Source organism: Macrotis lagotis, chromosome 4, assembly GCF_037893015.1.
Source record: "Macrotis lagotis isolate mMagLag1 chromosome 4, bilby.v1.9.chrom.fasta, whole genome shotgun sequence".
Taxonomy (NCBI): Eukaryota; Metazoa; Chordata; class Mammalia; order Peramelemorphia; family Peramelidae; genus Macrotis; species Macrotis lagotis.
This window is the reverse complement of record NC_133661.1, coordinates 117,857,267-117,876,869: the sequence shown is the minus strand read 5'-3', so window position 1 is coordinate 117,876,869 and position 19,603 is coordinate 117,857,267. Positions and strand designations below refer to the sequence as shown.

At 34.2% G+C, this 19,603-nt stretch overlaps 1 protein-coding gene across 2 annotated transcripts in view; it reads right to left on the bottom strand.

The window, feature by feature from the left end:
• ADAMTSL3 (ADAMTS like 3) overlaps nt 1-19,603 on the bottom strand; it is a 713,745-nt gene that overhangs the window by 264,726 nt on the left and 429,416 nt on the right. For both annotated transcript variants that reach the window (XM_074233985.1, XM_074233986.1), the window contains exon 9: nt 10,377-10,534. In XM_074233985.1, the coding sequence (XP_074090086.1) occupies nt 10,377-10,534 (158 nt within the window). The remainder of the gene's footprint in view (nt 1-10,376; nt 10,535-19,603) is intronic.

Sequence of the window (19,603 nt, the reverse complement as noted above, 5' to 3'; positions counted from 1 at the left end):
TGCTTCCCTCCCCCCCCCAGAAGACAGTTTGTTAGTCTTTACATTGTTTTCATGGTATGCATTGATCTACATTGAATGTGATGAGGGATAAATCATATCCCTAAGGAAGAAACATAAAGTATGATATATATATATATATATATATATATATATATATATATATATATATCAGAATTACATAAAATATTATCTAACATTTTAGTCTTTGTTCAAACTCCACAATTCTTTCTCAGGATACAGATGACATTCTCTGTCGCAGATACCCCCAAATTGTGCCTGATTGTTGTCCTGTTGGTATGAGCAAGCACATTAAGGTTGATCATTACTCCCATGTTGCTGTTAGGGTATACAATATTCTTCTGGTTCTGCTCATCTTGCTCAGCATCAGTTGAATTCCCATCCCTTCTGGTTTCTAACAGAACAATAGTGTTCCATCACAACATATACCACAGTTTATTAAGCCACTCCCCAATTGGTGGACATTCACTCAATTTGCAATTCCTTACCACCACAGAGCTGCTATGAAAATTTTTGTACAAGTGATGTTTTTACCCTTTTTCATCATCTCTTCAGGGTATATAGACCCAGTAGTGGTATTGCTAGATAAAAGGTTATGCATATTTTTGTTGCCTTTTGGGTGTAATTCCAAATTGCTCTCTAGAAAGGTGGGTGAGTTCACAGCTCTACCAACAATGTATTAGTGTCCCAGATTTCACACATCCCTTACAACATTGATCATTGTCCTTTCTTGTCATATTGGCCAGTCTGAGAGGTGTGAAGTGGTACCTCAGAGATGTTTTAATTTGCATTTCTCTTATAATTAGTAATTTAGAGCAATTTTTCATATGAGTATGGATTGCTTTGATTTCCTCATCTGTAAACTGCCTTTGCATATCCTCTGACCATTTGTCTATTGGGGAATGGCTTGTCTTTTTTTTTAAATTTGACCCAGTTCTCTGTATATTTTAGAAATGAGTCTTTTATCAGAAGTACTAGTTGTAAAAATTGTTTCCTAATTTACTAAATTTCTTTTGAGCTTGGTTACAGTGGTTTTGTCTGTGCAAAAGTTTTTTAATTCTTGGTCATAAACTACTTCCCTTTTCATAGATCTGACAGGCAAACTATTCCTTGATCTCCTAGTTTGCTTATAATATTGCTTTTTTATGTCTAGATCCTGTATCCATTTTGATCTTATCTTGGTATAGGGTGTATAGGGTCTAATCCAAGTTTCTGTTATACTAACTTCCAATTTTCCCAAGAGTTTTTATCAAAGAGAGAGTTTTTATCCCAACGGCTGGACTCTGTGGGTTTATCAAACAGCAGATTACTATAATCAATTGCTGCTATTACACCTAGTCTATTCCACTGATCCACCACTCTATTTCTTAGCCAATACCAGATATTTTTGATGACTGATGCTTTATAATATAAAATTTGGGGTCTGGTAGGGCTAAGTCATCTTCTTTTACACTTTTTTCCATTAAATCCCTATAGATTCTTGACTTTTTTATTTCTCCATATGAATTTAATTATAATTTTTTCTAACTCATTAAAATAATTTTTTTGGAATTTTCATTGGTAGGGCACTAAACAGGTAGTTTAATTTTGGTAGAATTGCCATTTTTATTATATTTTCTTGGCCTATCCATCAGCTGTTGATATTTGCCCAGTTATTTAAGTCTGATTTTATTTGTGTGAGAAGTGTTTTATAATTGTTTTCAAAAAGTTTTTGAGTCTGCCTTGGCAGGTAGACTCCCAGGTATTTTATATTGTCTGAAGTTATTTTGAATGGGATTTCTCTTTCTAGCTCTTTCTGCTGTATCTTGCTAGTCATATATAGAAATGTTGAGGATTTATGAGAATTTATTTTATATCCTGTGACCTTGCTAAAGTTGCTTGTTATTTCTAGTAGTTTTTTAGATGACTTTTTAGGATTCTATAGGTATACCATCATGTCATCTGCAAAGAGTGAGAGTTTTGTCTCTTCCTTCCCTACTCTAATTCCTTCAATTTATTTTTTCTTCTCTTATTGCTGAAGTTAACATTTCTAATACGATACTGAATAGTAGTGGTGATAACTGCCATCCTTGTTTCACCTCAGATCTTATTGGGAATGCTTCTAGCCTATAATTCTTGCTGATAGTTTCAGATAGATATTGCTTATCATTCTAAGGAACAATTCATTTATTGCTATGTTCTCTAGTGCTTTTAGTAGGAATGAGTGTTGTATTTTGTCAAAAGCTTTTCAGTATCTATCGAGATAATCATATGATTTCTAATAGGCTTGTTATTGATAAAATTAATTATACTGACAGTTTCCCTAATATTGAACCAACTCTGCATTCCTGGGATAAATCCTACCTGGTCATAATGTATTATCCTAGTGATAACTTGTTGTAGTCGTTTTGCTAAGATTTTATTTAAGAATTTTGCATCTATTCATCAGGGAGATAGGTCTAAAATTTTCTTTCTCTGTTTTATCTCTTCTGGTTTAGATATCAGTTCCATATTGGTGTCATAGAAAGAATTAAGTAGAGTTCAGTCTACACTTATTTTTCCAAAGAGTTTATATAGAATTGGAACCAGTTGTTCCTTAAGTGTTTGATAGAATTCACTTGTGAATCCATCTGGCCTTGGACATTTTTTCTTAGGGAGTTCAATAATGGCTTGTTGAATTTCTTTTTCTGAGATAGGGTTATTTAAATATTTAATTTCCTCTTCAATTAACCTGGGAAACATATTTTTGTAAATATTCATTCATTTCACTTAGATTATCAAATTTATTGGCATAGAGTTGGGCAAAATAATTTCAAATTATTGTCTTAATTTCCTCCTCATTGGTGGTGAGTTCACCTTTTTCATTTATGATACTAGCAATTTGGTTTTCTTTTTTTAAATCAAATTGACAAGAGGTTTATCAATTTTATTGTTTTTTTTCATGACACCAGCTCTTGGTTTTATTTATTAGTTCAATAGTTTTCTTACTTTCAATTTTATTAATTTCTCCTATAATTTTTTAGAATTTCTAATTTGGTATTTAACTGGGGATTTAATTTGTTTTTAATTTTTTTAGTTGCATATTTAGTTCATTGATTTTCTCTTTCTTTAATTTATCATATAAGCATTTAAAGATATATATCCCCTGACAGATGCCTTGAGTCTATCCCATAGGTTTTGGTATGTTGTTTCACTATTGTCATTATCTAGGATAAAATAATTAATACTTTCTATAATTTGTTGTTTGATCCACTCATTCTTTAAAATGAGGTTATTTAGCTTCCAATTAGTTTTGGGTCTATATGTCCTTGGCCCAATATTGCATATGATTTTTATTGCATTATGATCTGAGAAAGATGTATTCACTATTCCTGCCTTTCTGCAATTGATTATTAGGTTTTTATGCCCTAGTACATGGGCAGTTTTGTATAATTGTCATGTACTGTAGAAAAGAAAGTATATTACTTTCTATCCCCATTTAATTTCTTCCATACATCTATCATATCTAGATTTTCTAACAATCCATTTACCTCCTTAATTTCCTTCTTGTTTATTTTATGATTAGATTTATTTAAATCTGAAAGTGGGAGGTTGAGGTCTCCCACTAGTAGAGTTTTGCTGTCTATGTTATCCTGTAACTCCTCCAACTTCTCCTCTAAGAATTTGGATGCTATACCACTGGGTGCATACATATTTAATATTGAAATTACTTTATTGTCTTATGGTACCTTTTAGGAGGATACAGTTTCCTTCCTTATCTCCTTTAACACTATCTATTTTTGCAGCATCTTTGTCTGAGATAAAGATTGTTACCCCTGCTTTTTTTCACTTCAGCTTAAACAAAATATATTTTGCTTCAACCTTTTACCTTTACTCTATATGTATCTCTCTGCTTTAAATGTGTTTCTTGTAAGCAGAATATAGTAGGATTCTGGTTTTTACTCTACTCTGCTATTCAGTTACATTTAATGGGAGAGTTCATTCCATTCAAATTCAAAGTTGTAATTACTAACTCTTTATCACCCTCCATGTTATATTCCCTCTGTTTGTATTTTTCCCCTTTTTTCCCTTTATCCATATTCCTTGGTATTTTGTTTCTGAATACCACCACCTTCAGTGTATTGGCCCTCCTATTTCCAACCCCATTCCCTTTATTTCCTCTTTCCCTTTGCCCCTTCTTCCTTCCCTTCCTTCTGTTGGTTCCCCTTTTCCTCCCCCTCCCCTTTTCCCCTTTTACCATTTTAAAGGTAAGATAAGTTTCTTAACTTAACCAAGTATATGTATGTTAATTTTAAGCCAATCTTATGAGAGTAAGATTCAGGCAGTTCTCACCTTCTCCCTTCTTTCCCTCTATTGTACTAAGTCCTTTGTACCTCTTAATGTAATGAGATTTACCCCATTCAGTCTCCTTTACCCTCCCATCTTTTTACCATCCTCCTTTTTAAGGAGGTATTGTTTTTAAATCATTCTGAGTCACAGAAAGGTCATGAGTATCCATCACTTCTGGCTAAATACATTCTCCCTAATAGAATTACAGTTATTGGGAGTTGTTAGTGTCTTTCTTTCAAATAGGGATATAGCCAGTTTCATCTTACTGGATAGCAGTTTCTCAAATAATTCCTGAGTGTCCAGCTCTTCTGGCTAATTAAATTCTTTCTAATAGAGTTACAATTCTTGAGAGTTATTAAAGTCTTTCTTCCAGGTAGGGACATAGTTAGTTTCATCTTATTAGATAAGTTTTTTCTTTTTTTACCCTCCCCCCTTTTTAACCTTTTCATCTGTCTCTTGAGTCTCCTGCTTGAAGTTCAAATTTTCTATTAAGCTCTGGTCTTTTCATTAGGAAAAGTTAGAAGTCTCCTATTTCATTAAATGTCCACCTTTTCCCCTGGAAAAGAAGGCTCACTTTTGCTGCATAATGAATTCTTGGCTGCATTCCAAGCTCCCTTGCTTTTTAGAATATTGCATTTCAGGTCCTTTGATGCCTTAACATTGATGCTGCCAGGTCCTGTGTGATCATTACTGTGGCTCCTTGGTATCTAAATTGTTTCTTTCTGGCTGCTTGCAGGATTTTCTCTTTTATCTGATAGTTCTGGAATTTGGCAACAATATTACTTGGTGTTTTCATTTTAGGACCCCTTTCCAGAGGGGATTGATGCATTCTTTCAATAATTATTTTGCCCTCTGGTTCCATGATATCAGGACAGTTTTCCATCACTAAATCCTGTAATATTGAGTTCAGCCTTTTTTTTTTCTCTTCAATGTTTTCAGGAAGACCAATAATTCTTAGGTTATCTCTCTATGATCTATTTTTGAGATTGGTCATTTTGCTGATGAGGTATTTTACATTTCCTTCTATTTTTTCAAAGTTTTTGGTTTTTTTTTAAATAGATTTTTGTTGTCTCATGAAGTCACTGGTTTCCACAGATTGTTTTTTTTTTAGAGAAGAGTTTTCTTCATTGGTCAATCCTATTTTTGTAAGAGTTTTCCATTTGACCAATTGAGGTTTTGAGAGAATTATTTTCTATTTGCATTTGTCCAATTGAGGTTTTAAGAGAATTGTTTTCTTTTGCATTTGACCAATTTTATTTTCCAATGATTTGGGTTTTTTGTTTGATTTTTTAGGTTTTTGCAAGACAAATGGGATTAAGTAGCTTGCCCAAGGCCACACAGCTAGGTAATTATCAAGTGTCTGAGACCGGATTTGAACCCACTTACTCCTGACTCCAGGGCCAGTGCTTTATCCACTGTGCCACCTAGCAGCCCCTACTGTTTTCTTGTTGCACGGTGTTAATCTTTTCTTGGGTTTCTTTTCCCAAATTTTCCAATTGATTTTTAATCTCCTTCCTGATTTCTTCAAGGAAGTCTTTCTGTGCTGGAAGCCAAATCATAATCTCCTCAGAGGTTTTATGTCCCTCTGAGTTAGGGTCTTTTCCTTCTAAGAATTTTTCTATGGAACCTCCTTTCCACTATCCTTTCTTCATATTCCTAAGATCTTGTGTTGGGGAGGGGCTGGTTCACAGAGGTTTGGTGTTGGGATCCCTAGAGGTTTTGCTCATTGGGTTTAGTATCTCTGAGTGGGCCTGCCAGTAGGTGTACTAGAGGCTTTGCTCACTGAGTGTAATATCTCTAGCTGGCCAGTGAGGGGTGCTAGAGGCTGGAACTTGCCCTTCAGCCCATAGGGTAAGCCCCAGACTGTCAGTCCCACTGCCACGCCTCAACTCTCTGGCTGTTTCTTGGAGTGAAGAGGTTCCCACAGTGAAAGCCTCTGGGGCTGATCTTAGACTACACTGGCTCAGCTCACCCTGCCCCCACTAGCTGTTTGTATTCTGTGCCAGGCACACCCCAATCCCTGAAGACAGACCTTGAGGTAGGTGTTCTTCTCTGAGCTTCTCTTTTTGGATTTTGTTGATCAGATTTCTATTAAGAGGTTTGATTCATGTTATATATGAGGGAAGACCAGGAGACCTTAGCACACAGTCTGGCTTCTCTCCACCATCTTGGCTGGAAGTCTAGGTCCAATTCTTTGCTATCACAAAAATTGTTGCTATAAATATTTTGTTGTAAATAGTTTTTTAAATCAATGGCTATATAAACAATAAGCCTAGTAATGGAATCTCTATTAACATTTTAGCTACTTTATTTGTACAATTCCAAATTACATTCCAAAATAGTTGTAATTATAAGGTGTACAAGAATGCTCTATTGTCTATCTTCCCATGAATACTTTAACAGTGATTATTCTCATCTTTCATCATCTTTGCCAAATTGCAAGGTATAAGGAGGTATAAAACTTCAGAGTTCTTTTGATTTCTATTTCTTTTATTATTAATTTATAGTATCTTTTACATGGTTGATAATATTTTTCAATTCTCTTTCTGAGTAGTGTTTGTTCATATCCTTTGACCATTTATATATATTGGAGAATGGTCAGCACTCTCCTACTTTCTTTTTTTTAATTAAATGTTCTATAAGTAAGGCAATGCAAGTTCCACCCCTCAATATAATTTCATGCCTCTGTGTCTTCATTTTTTGCTCTTCCCTATATTGTAACTGGCATGTCTTCTAAGAAACACAGAATCAGAATTACAGAATTTTAAAGTTGGAAAAGACCTCTGTCACCATCTAGCCCAACCCACCCTTGTAAAATACTTCCATCGTAGGATCAAGAAGCAGTCATGCAGACTATCTGAATACCTATAATGAAGAGAAAATCACTAACTTCAAGATGATACATTGCATTTATGAAAAACACTAATTGTCAAGGCATTTTATTCTTACATCAAGCCTAAATTTGCTAAAAATAGTCTAATTCTTCTTCTACAGGAGAGTCCTTCAAATAGTGGGACGAATTATCATTTCCTCCTCAAGTCTTCTCTTATGAAGGCTAAACATACCCAGCTTCTTCAACCAACCCTCATAAAACATAGACTTCACTATCTTGATCTTCCTTCTTCAAGCAAGCTGCAACTTATCAGTGCCCTCATAAACATTGAACACAATATCTAGATAACTCATTCCTGGAAACTATGTCTCTTTTAATGCAGCCCAAGGTTATACAGCTAGGTAATTTTTAAGTGTCTGAGGTGAACTCAGATCCTCCTTAGTGCTCTATCCACTGCACCACCTAGCTACCCCCTTCACTCTCCTATTTTCATTCACATGGCTATCTTACCAATTTCTACATCTCTGAGTACCACATCTCTTCTTCAACTGATTTCCACATCTTTATTTCCAAGCCCGATCACAGTTTAAAACTCAGAGGCTCATATCTCCAAAAGCCTATTAGACATTGCCATCTCTCTCAAATGCAATGTATCTAAAACTAAACTTATTACATTTTTTCCCCTTATAACTTTTATATTTACATTGTTATCAGTATCATTCACTCAATTTCTGATGTTCAAAACCTTGGGGGTCATCTTTTCATCTTCCTTTAACTCTCCCCTCTTATAGTCCATCAATGTACTGTCAATTATACTTCAATAACCTGAACTTATCTTTATGCCAACATTCAAATAAGACCTTTAGTACTACTTTTCCTATCTTATTATGATAATCTCCCAAAAGATCTTGATTTCACTTATTTTCCCTCTTATCTATTCCTCATACTGATGCCAGAATAATCTTTTCTTAGATTTTGTTACTCCTCTACTGAAAATCATCACTGGCTCCATAGTTCCCAAGGTAAAGTTGAAATTCATCTTTCTAGTATTTAAGGCCTTCTCTACTACTATTTCATTCTTATTGCCCCTAATTTATCTCATACAACTCCCTTCCATAAATTTATATGTGCTAGCTAACTTTTTTTACTGACCTTATTTTATCCTGTATGTCCCACCCCTCAGTACTTCATATAATCTCATGCCTCTGCGCCTTCATTTTTGCTCTTCCTGATATTGTACCTGGCATGTCTTCTAAGAAACACAGAATCAGAATTACAGAATTTTAAAGTTGGAAGAGACCTCTGTCACCATCTAGCCCAACCCACTCTTGAAAAACACTTCAATCATAAGATCAAGAAGCAGTCATGCAGACTATCTGAATACCCACAATGAAGACAAAATCATTAACTTGAGGATGATACATTGCATTTGTGAAAAGTACTAATTGTCAAGGTATTTTGTTCTTACATCAAGTCTAAGTTTGCCTCTTGCAACTTTTTCTACCCTCTTTGGCCAAAGAGAAAAAATAATCTAGTTCTTCTTCAGGAGAGTCCTTCAAATGGTGGAACTCAATTATCATGTCCTCTCCAAGTCTTCTCTTATGATGGCTAAACATACTCAGCTTCTTCAACCAGCCCTCATAAAACATAGACTCAAGGTCCTTCACTATCCTGATCTTCCTTCTTTAAGTAGGCTGCAACTTATCAATGCCCTTCATAAACATTGAACACAATACTCTAGTTACCTTATTCCTGGAAAGTATCTTTCTTTTAATGCAGTCCAAGATTGTTTAACTTTTTGGTTTCCATATTATGTTTAGATTGAATCTATAATCCACTAAAAATATCCCCCCCCAAATTTTTAAGGCAAACTGCTATCGAAACATGTCTCCAATTAACACATACTTGTAAAGTTGTTTTTATAAAATCCAAATATAAGATTTTGGATATATTCATTTTGAAATTAATTTATTAGATTAGATATTCTAATTTGTCAAATTGATCTCTATAGCTCTCCTGATGTGTGGTACCTAGCTCTACCGTCTTAGCATAAACAAATATGATAACCATATCATCTACCACTGATGGAAATGTTAAAAAACCCAGAATCAAGGACAGATTTCTAGGGCACGCCACTGAAGACTTCTTATTTGTTGAAACTAGACACTTAATTCTTCATTCTGATCAATAACACTGTTGTCTAGAATACATATTTCTATCTCTTCCACAACAAACAATATGAGATATTTTATAAAACACTTTGCTAAAAGCTAAATAAATTATATTTATATCATTTCAGAGAAATCTATATCACATATATGTGGTCCTCCCTTCATACCAGAGAAGAAATCTGATTTTTTTTCTTTTTATTTAATGAGGCATTTACGTTACCCTACTGTAAAATTTGGCTTGATATTATACAATATTATACAAAAATTTTATGCCTTTCTGATTTTCTAAACTTTTTCTCTCTCTCACCTTCTGGTTTTCACATCTCATCTGTGACTTCCACAAAACTCTTTTAAAAAATCTCCATTTAATTTCTTATGTCGACTCACAATACATAGAAACCATGATAGGAAAAGTCAAGATGTGGAAGGGATAGCTGTATTTTAAAAAGTCTTCCCATCTATGCTCACTGACTTTCTACTCATTCTTTAAAGTCTAATTCATATCTACGTCATCCTTAAAGTCTTTCCTGAATTCTCCTTTTCACACTGACTCCTTTTGTTTATGCCTCTAATTCACTCATCACATAACATTATATCTTAGAATTATGTCTCATTTCCTTACTGAAAGATAAACACAAGGAAGGCAGACTGGGTCTAAACTTTCTATCTCCCTTTGCTGCCCAGCTATCTCATTAAATAATTTCTAAAGGTTTGTTAAATGAATGAGTCAATGCTAAATTCTTTTTTACCACAAGAAAAGCAATTCAATTGAATATGAAATTGAAAGGCAGTGTTTGATAAACATCATTCCCTGAAACTAAAATGTGGCCATTTTCCACAAGGGCTTTAGAATTAAACAAATAAATATGATGGACTGTATTTCAATAGGAATAAGCTAATGTAACAAAAAGCAGACTGATCATAAAACAATCTGATTATATACACAGACACATAATATCAACTTGAATAGATTTGTTACTTGATATTCCAAGATATATAGTACTGTGCTTTAATTATGTTGAGACATTCACAATGGCTCATCCTACCTTGAAGATGAAATCTGCTCCCAAAGGTCCTGGAATCTTAAAAGTTTCCCTATCAGACCCCCTCAGAAATTCAACTGTAGTATTTTCTATTACAAAAACTCCAGGGGCAGTAAAGCTGTGTTCTCCTTTGCTTCCTTGAAGGGTTTTTGATTCAATAACTAAAAAGAAAACATTGAAATAAGTTAAAAGATTTTAAAAAAACTTTTAAAATGGCTTCTTAAGCATAGAAACAGCAATTAGCAATAGTTTGCATGCAATTATTTTATTATACAAAATAATTGTACATTTACAAACCCTAACCTGTGACATGCACATAAATATGTAAATTCTTCTCTTTTGGGGGTTTTTGTTCCAAACAGTTTAAATGAACAGTTTCTTCTTTGAAATCTATTTTTCTGGTTCATTGTTTTAGAGATATCTATTACATAATTTATCAAAAGCACCAAATGAGATCTGTATAATATATTGTTTACTACAGTGCATTGATGGTGTTTGTGTGTGTGTGTGTGTGTATATGTATGTGTATATATATATATATATATATATATATATTACATGTATATGACTACCATGGTCAAATAATATAACAATTATAATGATTATTTTAACAAAGTTATAATGCAATAATCACGGTGCAAAACTAACTGGGAAAATGCTCTAGATAATCCACCTAAAATTTCTTTCAGAGCAGGAATTCTGAATGATAGATTGCCTCTGAGTGACAGATATCAGGGAGTCCATGAACTTGAATGGAGGGAATAAAAACTGCTAAGTGGCAGAGCACTGACCTTGGAGTCAGGAAGTCTTAAGTTCAAATCATGCCTAAGAAACTTAGTAGGTGTGTAACATGTTTGCCTAAGTTTTCTTATCTCTAAAATGGGGATAATAATACCTTACTCCCAAAGTTCTATGAAATGAGATAATATTTGTAAATTACTTAAAGTACCTTAAAATCTTAAAATGCTTTCTAAGTATTGTTATTTTCACTAACTCTAACTGAAATTTAACATTTCATTCTATTATAACATAGGCAACAAACATTTTTCTGAGAAAGAATTCACAGACTTCAACAGACTACCAAAGAGGTTCATAACATGAAAAAGGTAAAGATCCTCTGCTTCAGGCAAATGGAGATCTGTTATAGAAAAAGTCAAGGTATGGAGATCTGACCCAAAAGATCAAATACTTGTCAATTTTCTCTTGTATAATCTATTGCCCACAACATTTAACAGATAAGTGAACGACCTAATATACAAGCTTCTTTCCTTCAGCAAAACATGTGCATAGAGCACAAATATAGGACATTTTTAGTAGCTACCCTTCTCTTTTACCTGGCCATATGTGGATAATGAACGTCCCTGATGGACTCAGGGAAGTGCCAGAGTCAGCTCAAACATCTCAAGAGATTTTTAAAGATTTCAGTCTGAGCATGGATGCCTTAGAAATCAACAAAAAAAAACTAGGGATTGATTCATTTTGTTTTTGATAATTGTCTAACTTAAAAAGTGTTGGAGAAAAATGTTAATAAAGCAGATTAAATCTAAAAGTGTGTCCTACTATATTTTCCCTTGCAGACCTGCTTATTAAAATTTTGGGCAGCTGGATAGTCTAGTGGATAGAGAACTGGGCTTAGAGTCAGGAAAACCTAAATTCAAATTTGACCTAAGACACTGTGTGACCCTGGGCAAGTCACTTAACCTCTATTTGCCTTAATCTACTGGAGAAAGAAATGGCAAATTATTCTAGTATCTTTAATCTTTACCAGGAAAACCCCAAATGGGATCATAAAGAATTGGACATGACTGAGCAACAATAACAATTTACTTATTTATTATTTATTACTTATTATTTAGCACATCTCTGACTCTGAAATAACCTGAGAAATAAGGTTAATTACTTGGTAGATCAACCCCAAATAAGCTGTTTGTCTAAAATAGCCTGAGATTAGAGAGAAAGATAATTTTTGGTTTTTCTTATCCAGGTGATTGCCATTATTCTTAATTTCACTTCACTTCATGAACATGGCTCAAGATTAAGAGAGGATGTGTGGAATGGGGAAAGAACAATGGAATGGGAACCAAGAGATTTGAGTTTCAGTTCCATCTCTTGCCACTAACATGTTGCATGACCTTGGACAAGTCCCATGACCTCTTAAGCCTTCCATTTCATCATCTGTAAAATGAGGAGACTGGAATAAACTCCCTTCTAACTCTGACTTTCTGTGACTGATTGAATGCAATTTTGTTGTTCCTTAGAGATCCTTAAAAATATCAAGTCTAACATCTGTAAGTTGCTAGGATACAAAAAAATGAAAAGCTAGGAATATAGTTTTGTATTTATATATTGCTTTCTTTTGTTGGATTTTCTCTTTGCTACTGTGGCTGCCATAGGAATTCCAGAGAGCTTGGTGCTAAATCCATAAAAGACTGTAACCTTTTTACAGGCATTGCTGGTTATCACTGACAGAAAGGCAAAGAATGTTTCTGGGAAAAATCAAGAGGTAGAAGTGTGCTACTGATTTGGAGAATTTATTAGAGGGGTATGAAGTCTGCTGGCTACTTTCAAGCACACAAAAACCAGCTGCTTTGAGTCAATGACCTTGAAATCAAAGTCTGGAATAAAGCCCTGACCATATTAGATATTTGGAAAGTACATTTTTTCTATGAGGTTATTGAAAGGGAATGATGATGTAATAGAAAATGTTCTAAATTTAGTGATAGAGGACATGGGTTCAAGATCTCAGTTTCTTTATTTCTAAAATTGGGAACAATCAATCTTGTACTACCTACTTCACCTGGTTGGGGATATGGGAGAAAAAAAAGCAATTAATAACTACAAAATGCTAAAAAAAATCCTTAAATAGTATAAAGACAATTAACTGGCATTAAAATATTTTTGTTCTTTCCCCCCCTGAACCTGTGGTTTCAGAGTTGTGGGGAAGTCTTGATAAAGAACCCATCTATATGGAGTACTTTGTATTTTATTGAGTTGTCCAAGGTGCCTCAGAGGTTAAACAATTTGCTGAGAGTCAGTCAGTATCAAAGAAATGACTTGTATATGAAGATTGCCTGCTTTCTATAATACCTTCCTACTAGATGAAAAGGTAATAAGAGAAATGTTAAAACAGAGTCTATGTTCAAGGAGAAAGAAAACAGGAAAAGACTAATAAGGAAGAATGTCTATTAAGGGAAAAAAGGTTTATAAGGGAAAACAGCCTTCAGGTAAAATGAGGTATCTGACTATAATAACACAATAACCAAATACCCAGTTCTTGACTCTGTCAAAATTTAGTCAAATAGGTGATAGACTACAAATTTTGCAGAGGTCTCTAAATGTTTTTATATCAAACACACGCACACACGTATACAAAGACACAGACACACACACACATATACAAACACACACCCCTTAAATCATTACTCCCCTAGGAATAGGGGCTTTGGAAAGTAAGAGAATGTGGGGTGGGGCATTAAGGAAAAGGGAGAAAAGTATTGTGAAATTTGCAATCTAAGTTGAAATTTAGCTTTGCCTTGATCATTTGACTTCATTGATTCCTGGAGAGGAAAATCTATTTCATTTTGTTCTTTGGATCCCCATTGCCAATCAGTTCCTGATAGGCATATAGAAGACACTTAATAAATAAGTGTTGGTGGAATTGATTGAAATTATAAGCACTAAAAGTACATTCTCAATTTAGATAATTAGAGACAAGCAAGGAAGACCACTGCTCTTCATCACTGGCATAGACCACTGACAGCTTAATGCTCGCTGGGTTGAGGGTGGAAGAGAACTATCTTTGTGTCAAAGAATCCCAAGTTTGTTATCAGTGAAATCACAAACTCTCATGTTGTCTACATGAGGTGAGAGCAGTAGAATTTTGATTTCCAATAGTATTCATGAATAAGCTGTATCAAAGAATAAAATGATTTGTTCAAATTCTCTTAGACAGGTCATAAATGCAAACTATTCAGTCAATTCAACTCACTAGAAACATTTCACTTGAAATAAAGGCAACTCAGTTGCTGAGATGAGATTTCCTATGATTATATGTTTTCATGGTGACAATTTTATAGGTCAGTAGTCCCTTGTGACTCTTAAAATAAAAAATGAGATTGTTTTTGATAATAAATCTGAGTTCAAGACCTAAAAATTTACTATTATACTTGAGAGGTTCCACTTTACTAGGTAGTGATTTTAGGAAGATGATAAGATAGTTGCTCCAGCTGGTATCAAGAAGTAAAGATATACATAAAATTAGCTAATACCCCCCCCAACTAAGTAGGCACATGAATGATTACTCTGCCCTTACCCCAAGACCCATACTTCTCAGGTTTACCTTTTATGATTTCTTTTCCTCTTTGCTACCTTTGGTGTTGCTGAAAGAGGGATTTAGGGGCTAGAAGGTAAGAAGAACATAGAGAGAGAAAACAAAACCAAGAGAAACTAGAAGATTAAATTAAAGGAAGCCCCTAGTTAGGCTTCCAGAAATTTACCTGCTGAAATGGCTATGTTTTTAAAAATGATTAATAGAATAATTCAAATTGGCCTTTTCCTTGCCAATTTCCTTGTAGAAATATTTATTTATAAAGATGCTGAGACCATATCTCTTGAAGTATTCCTGTGTACAGTACTTTGTTAATAGAAAGAGGTTAATCAAATGCTTCCCCAAAGGCCCTTTTGTATTCTATGATTATAATAAAATTGTACATAATTAATTAATCTTGTTAATTTTTAATGAATACTTATAGATTTTGTATAAATTTATCATTTATTATGAATAGATGGTTGCTTTGGTCCCTTTCAGCACCAGATTTTTGATTCTACATGATTCCTAATAATGGCAATGATAGCTAAAATAATGTTGAAATAATAATTATAATAGCAATAATATTGCTTTAATACCATTTTCCATAGAATGTGTTTAAATATGAAGCAGGACCATTTTGAAAACCAGCAAAAAGTGTTAATTACTCCTAATGTTGTTCATATAACCTCAGAAGAACTCAAAAAAAAAGACCCCGAGTGCATCAGATGGAGCTCCTCTTGAGAATTTATGGAAGGACATATATAAGAATTGAGAGAAAAGGTAATTAATGAATATCAGCTGTTTTTATTGGAGATAGTGCTTACCTTGATGAAATCACAGATCTATCAAAATAAGTATTAGGGCATAGTTACTTTTGGGGATTTATTTTAAGGCAGATTCTTTATAACAACTCACCAATATATATATAGAGACAACTCTTCTCTGTCATTCTCCCATGCACATTGTTTAATGAGGGTCACAAAACATTATTTTTTTTTCCTTGGGAAAAATATTAAGAGAGGCTACATATCATGATGGATAGAGGAAAGTCTATGTTCAAAATTCTCCCCTAAACATAGCATGACTGGGTTACCTGGGAAAGTCACCTTAATTTCTCATAGAAAACTCTTCAAGACTACATTGAGGTGTAGCTGTGAACTGTATCAATAGAAGGAGATTTCTCATTGGGAAGTTTATTGTCAGAGATTTTAATTTATTTGATTTCCCCAACAATCCCATTATTATCCTCATTTTACAGATGAGGAAATTGGAAGTGAGGCTGGATTTGTGGTCTTCCTAGGCCTAAATCTAGCCCTCTATCTACTGTGCCACTTACCTACTCCATCTACTTATTTAAATCATATAATAGATACTACAAATAATACATCATAAAACAAAAAAGCAATAATGATATATCTATACAATCATCTATACTTCCATTCAGGTTGTAACTATTCCCATTCCTCATTGTGGCAGTCATTAGATCTTAGGTTTGAAAAGACCAAATTAGTGGAGTACAAAATCTTGACAGGTTCTACAAATCTGGAGAGGATTTGAATAGAGACAAAGCCATAATGTTTGAGGACTAGTCCAGATAAGTCCAGAGCACCTTATGAAGAAAAGGCATACAAAGTTATAACTATCCAAATTAATGTAATTCTTCAAAATAATCACCGTAAGAAGCTAGCTACTTATTTTAATCTTGTGGGCATAACTCAGTCTTCTTTAGGAACTTTGCCCCAAGAAAATCCCTCATTACCTTATAGACACACTTTGCATTTTTACCCCTAAACATATTATGTTTCCATTATTCTATGTATTTCCTAATAATTTCAGCTGAGTCCTTTAAAGTCCTTTATAGAGTCCTTTAAAATTTTCAAATCACTTTACACAAATTATCTTCTCTTAGCCTCATAACAATTCACAGTAGGTATCACTACCCCCAATTTATAGATGACATTAAGTGATCTTGATGAATTATGAATATAGGAAACTTTTTATTAGAAACAAATTTTGTAATCTTTTATGCTGTTAAATTTTGTTAGAGTATAGAACGCTATCTGCTCCTGAGATGTATATTGGCTCCTATTGTTCTATTGTGAAATGTAAAATTTGTACCCATCTCCTCATTCCCCCTACCCCGGCTTCCAACTTTCTACCTGATTACAGTCAAGTAAGGGGGGGAAGGGATTTCCCCTTAGCCCTCAGTACTATAAAAACCTGGCCTAAACTGCCCTGGCTCCCTGGCCCAGTCAGCTCTCCCTGAAACTTTCTCTCTATCAGTCTCTGTCTCCCAAGCAACCTCCTAGTCTTTTGTTATCAAAGTGCTAACTACTTTTCTAGGAGTTTTAAACTGTATACTCTGTAACTTTCTATAATAAATCTTGAGGAGTTTTAAATCCCAGGCTTATGTGAATTCATTCACCTTTCACTAATCCTCAATCTCTATTGGAGACCCTAGCACTCATCCACTACAACTTGACAAGGTCAAGGAGTGAATCTTGAATCCAGGTCCAACACTATCCACAGTAGTTGGACCTTCCAAGTAGTTAGGACCCTTCAAATAATCAAAACATATGGGATACTTATAGTATTTTTCTAGGATTTGGAACATTGCCGTACCATTTTAAATGACTGTAGATGATTATTGTTAATAGTTATTACTTCACCTCATTAAACAGTTTTGTCTCTGAATAATTTTGGCTATTTCCAAGTGAAATGAAAATATATTGACCTTCTCTAGTTTGAAAAAGCAATTCTCAAAAGGGACTTTCAGAAATGCTTTGACCAATTACCAGATAGAATCACCAATGGGAAAGTTTTATATTTGAGTGTGTTAATTTTTTTTAGGTTTTTGCAAGGCAAATGGGGTTAAGTGGCTTGCCCAAGGCCACACAGCTAGGTAATTATTAAGTGTATGAGACCGGATTTGAACCCAGGTACTCCTGACTCCAGGGCTGGTGCTTTATCCACTGCACCACCTAGCCTCCCCCTACCAGATAGAATCAACAAAATAAGCATGCATACCTCTGAAGATGACTCTGTGAGAGAGGGACAAAATTTATTTGGATATAAATTTGGAATTTCTTTGTTTAACAAAAGCAACTGCATGACTTTATGATAACAGTTTGTCTTAATGAAACTAAAGTTGTAAGAGTCCTTTCTGGTTTATTCATTGCTTATGCCACCAGCATCACTACATTCTTCTTGCTTTCCAAATTTAAATTATACCACATACAGGATTTCCTTAAGTTCTCTTCCAGTTCATTAACTACCTCATTATTACCTTCAAATTTTTTCTAACAATTCCCTACTGTTCTAATATAGGACGGACTCACAGCTGGAACCTTAACACTTTAAATAGAAATCTTTGACAAAGGGCAATTCTATTCAGAAGTTGTGCCCAGTTTCCAAAAATCTCGTTGAATTTAGAAACAACTAAGAAGACAGCAGCTAAAATTTTCCTTCTTCTAAGAAATTTCTTAGAAAAATAAAACCAATTAAAAGATAATGAAGAAAAAATGCCTTAACTATAGGACTTTTTACTTAAAAATGAATCTGATTTCTTACCCCAAAGAATGAAATGTGGATAACCCCAAAACAGGGCTACTTTTTCCTCTTAATAATACAGCAATGAAACTCTGAGGATGGTTGCTTAGCTTGAAATTGACCTATTTGCCCAAGCTCCTTAGAGCAGTTATAAGATTGTGCTTTCTAGGATGAGAAAGTGAAGGAGATAAGATAGCTATACTTTTACCACAGACCCTGGGTATTGTGATAGGTTCTAAGCTATTTATGGAGTTGCTCGCTTTGAGAGTAGTTGAAGAAAAGCCTCCTTCCCCCCAAAAGGGATATACAACAGTATATGGTATATAACAGTTATAAGTGACACAACAGTAAGAGTTGTCTAGCAGACATGGGATATTGAATTTAACATCTTTGAGAAAACTGAGGACTAAGGAAGTCCAGTTAGCACAGTTCTGGCATAGAGTAATTGAATTTGGATTGACTTGACCAAAGTTACTTAGGTGACTGAGGAAGTATTTGACCCTAAGTCATTGGATCCCACATCCAATGTACCCATTCTGCTTCTCAATCAGCTAGGATCATCCTTACTATAAACTCTCAAAGGATAGGTACAAATTTGAAAGTTCCTATCAAACTGAAAAAGGCTTTAAGTAAGCATCTACAATGGCCTTTATGTGTTTTTTCCATCTCCTAAAATCAGTCTAAATTCACAGAGTTTTCTAGCCAGAAGGGATGGTCACAGTGATGAAATCTTTTGGTTACTAAATATACTGAGGATTATCACTGTCATCATTTTACTCCATGTCTCACTTCTTCACCATCATCTACCACCACCATTGCTGCTAACTTGTTGACATTTATATAGGCCTTAAAAGGTCTGAAAAACATTCTAAATATATTCACTCATTTAAACCTGTCAATAACCCTGAAGTAGGCACTATTATATACATTTTTACAGATGAGGAAGCCAAAACTCAAAGAATTGAAGTGACTTGCCCAGGATTTCATAGGTTTTTGTAGAGTAGACAGGTTGTGATCCATGAAGGGTTCATAACCACTGATGTAATCCTAGATCCCTTAAGTTCAGAAGTAATGTTTACCAGAATCAACAGATCCTGTGACGGAAAGAAGTTGATCAATTTGCTAGTGAGGTTTCCTCTATTAAAACCAGACTAGCAAATTTTATATATAGTCCCATATTTTTTTAATTGTTTTTAAAGTGGATGCTTTATACTTCTATGATTAGTGAAGCAATATAGGAAAGTTGCTTTCCATCTCAAAACAAAGAGAGTCCTGTGCTCCATCAGAAGTTTAGGTTCACAGTATGGCAGCCAGAGATGCTTTAAGGATCTGATTCCAACTCCAACACAACAAATCTGGATGGAAAATTCTT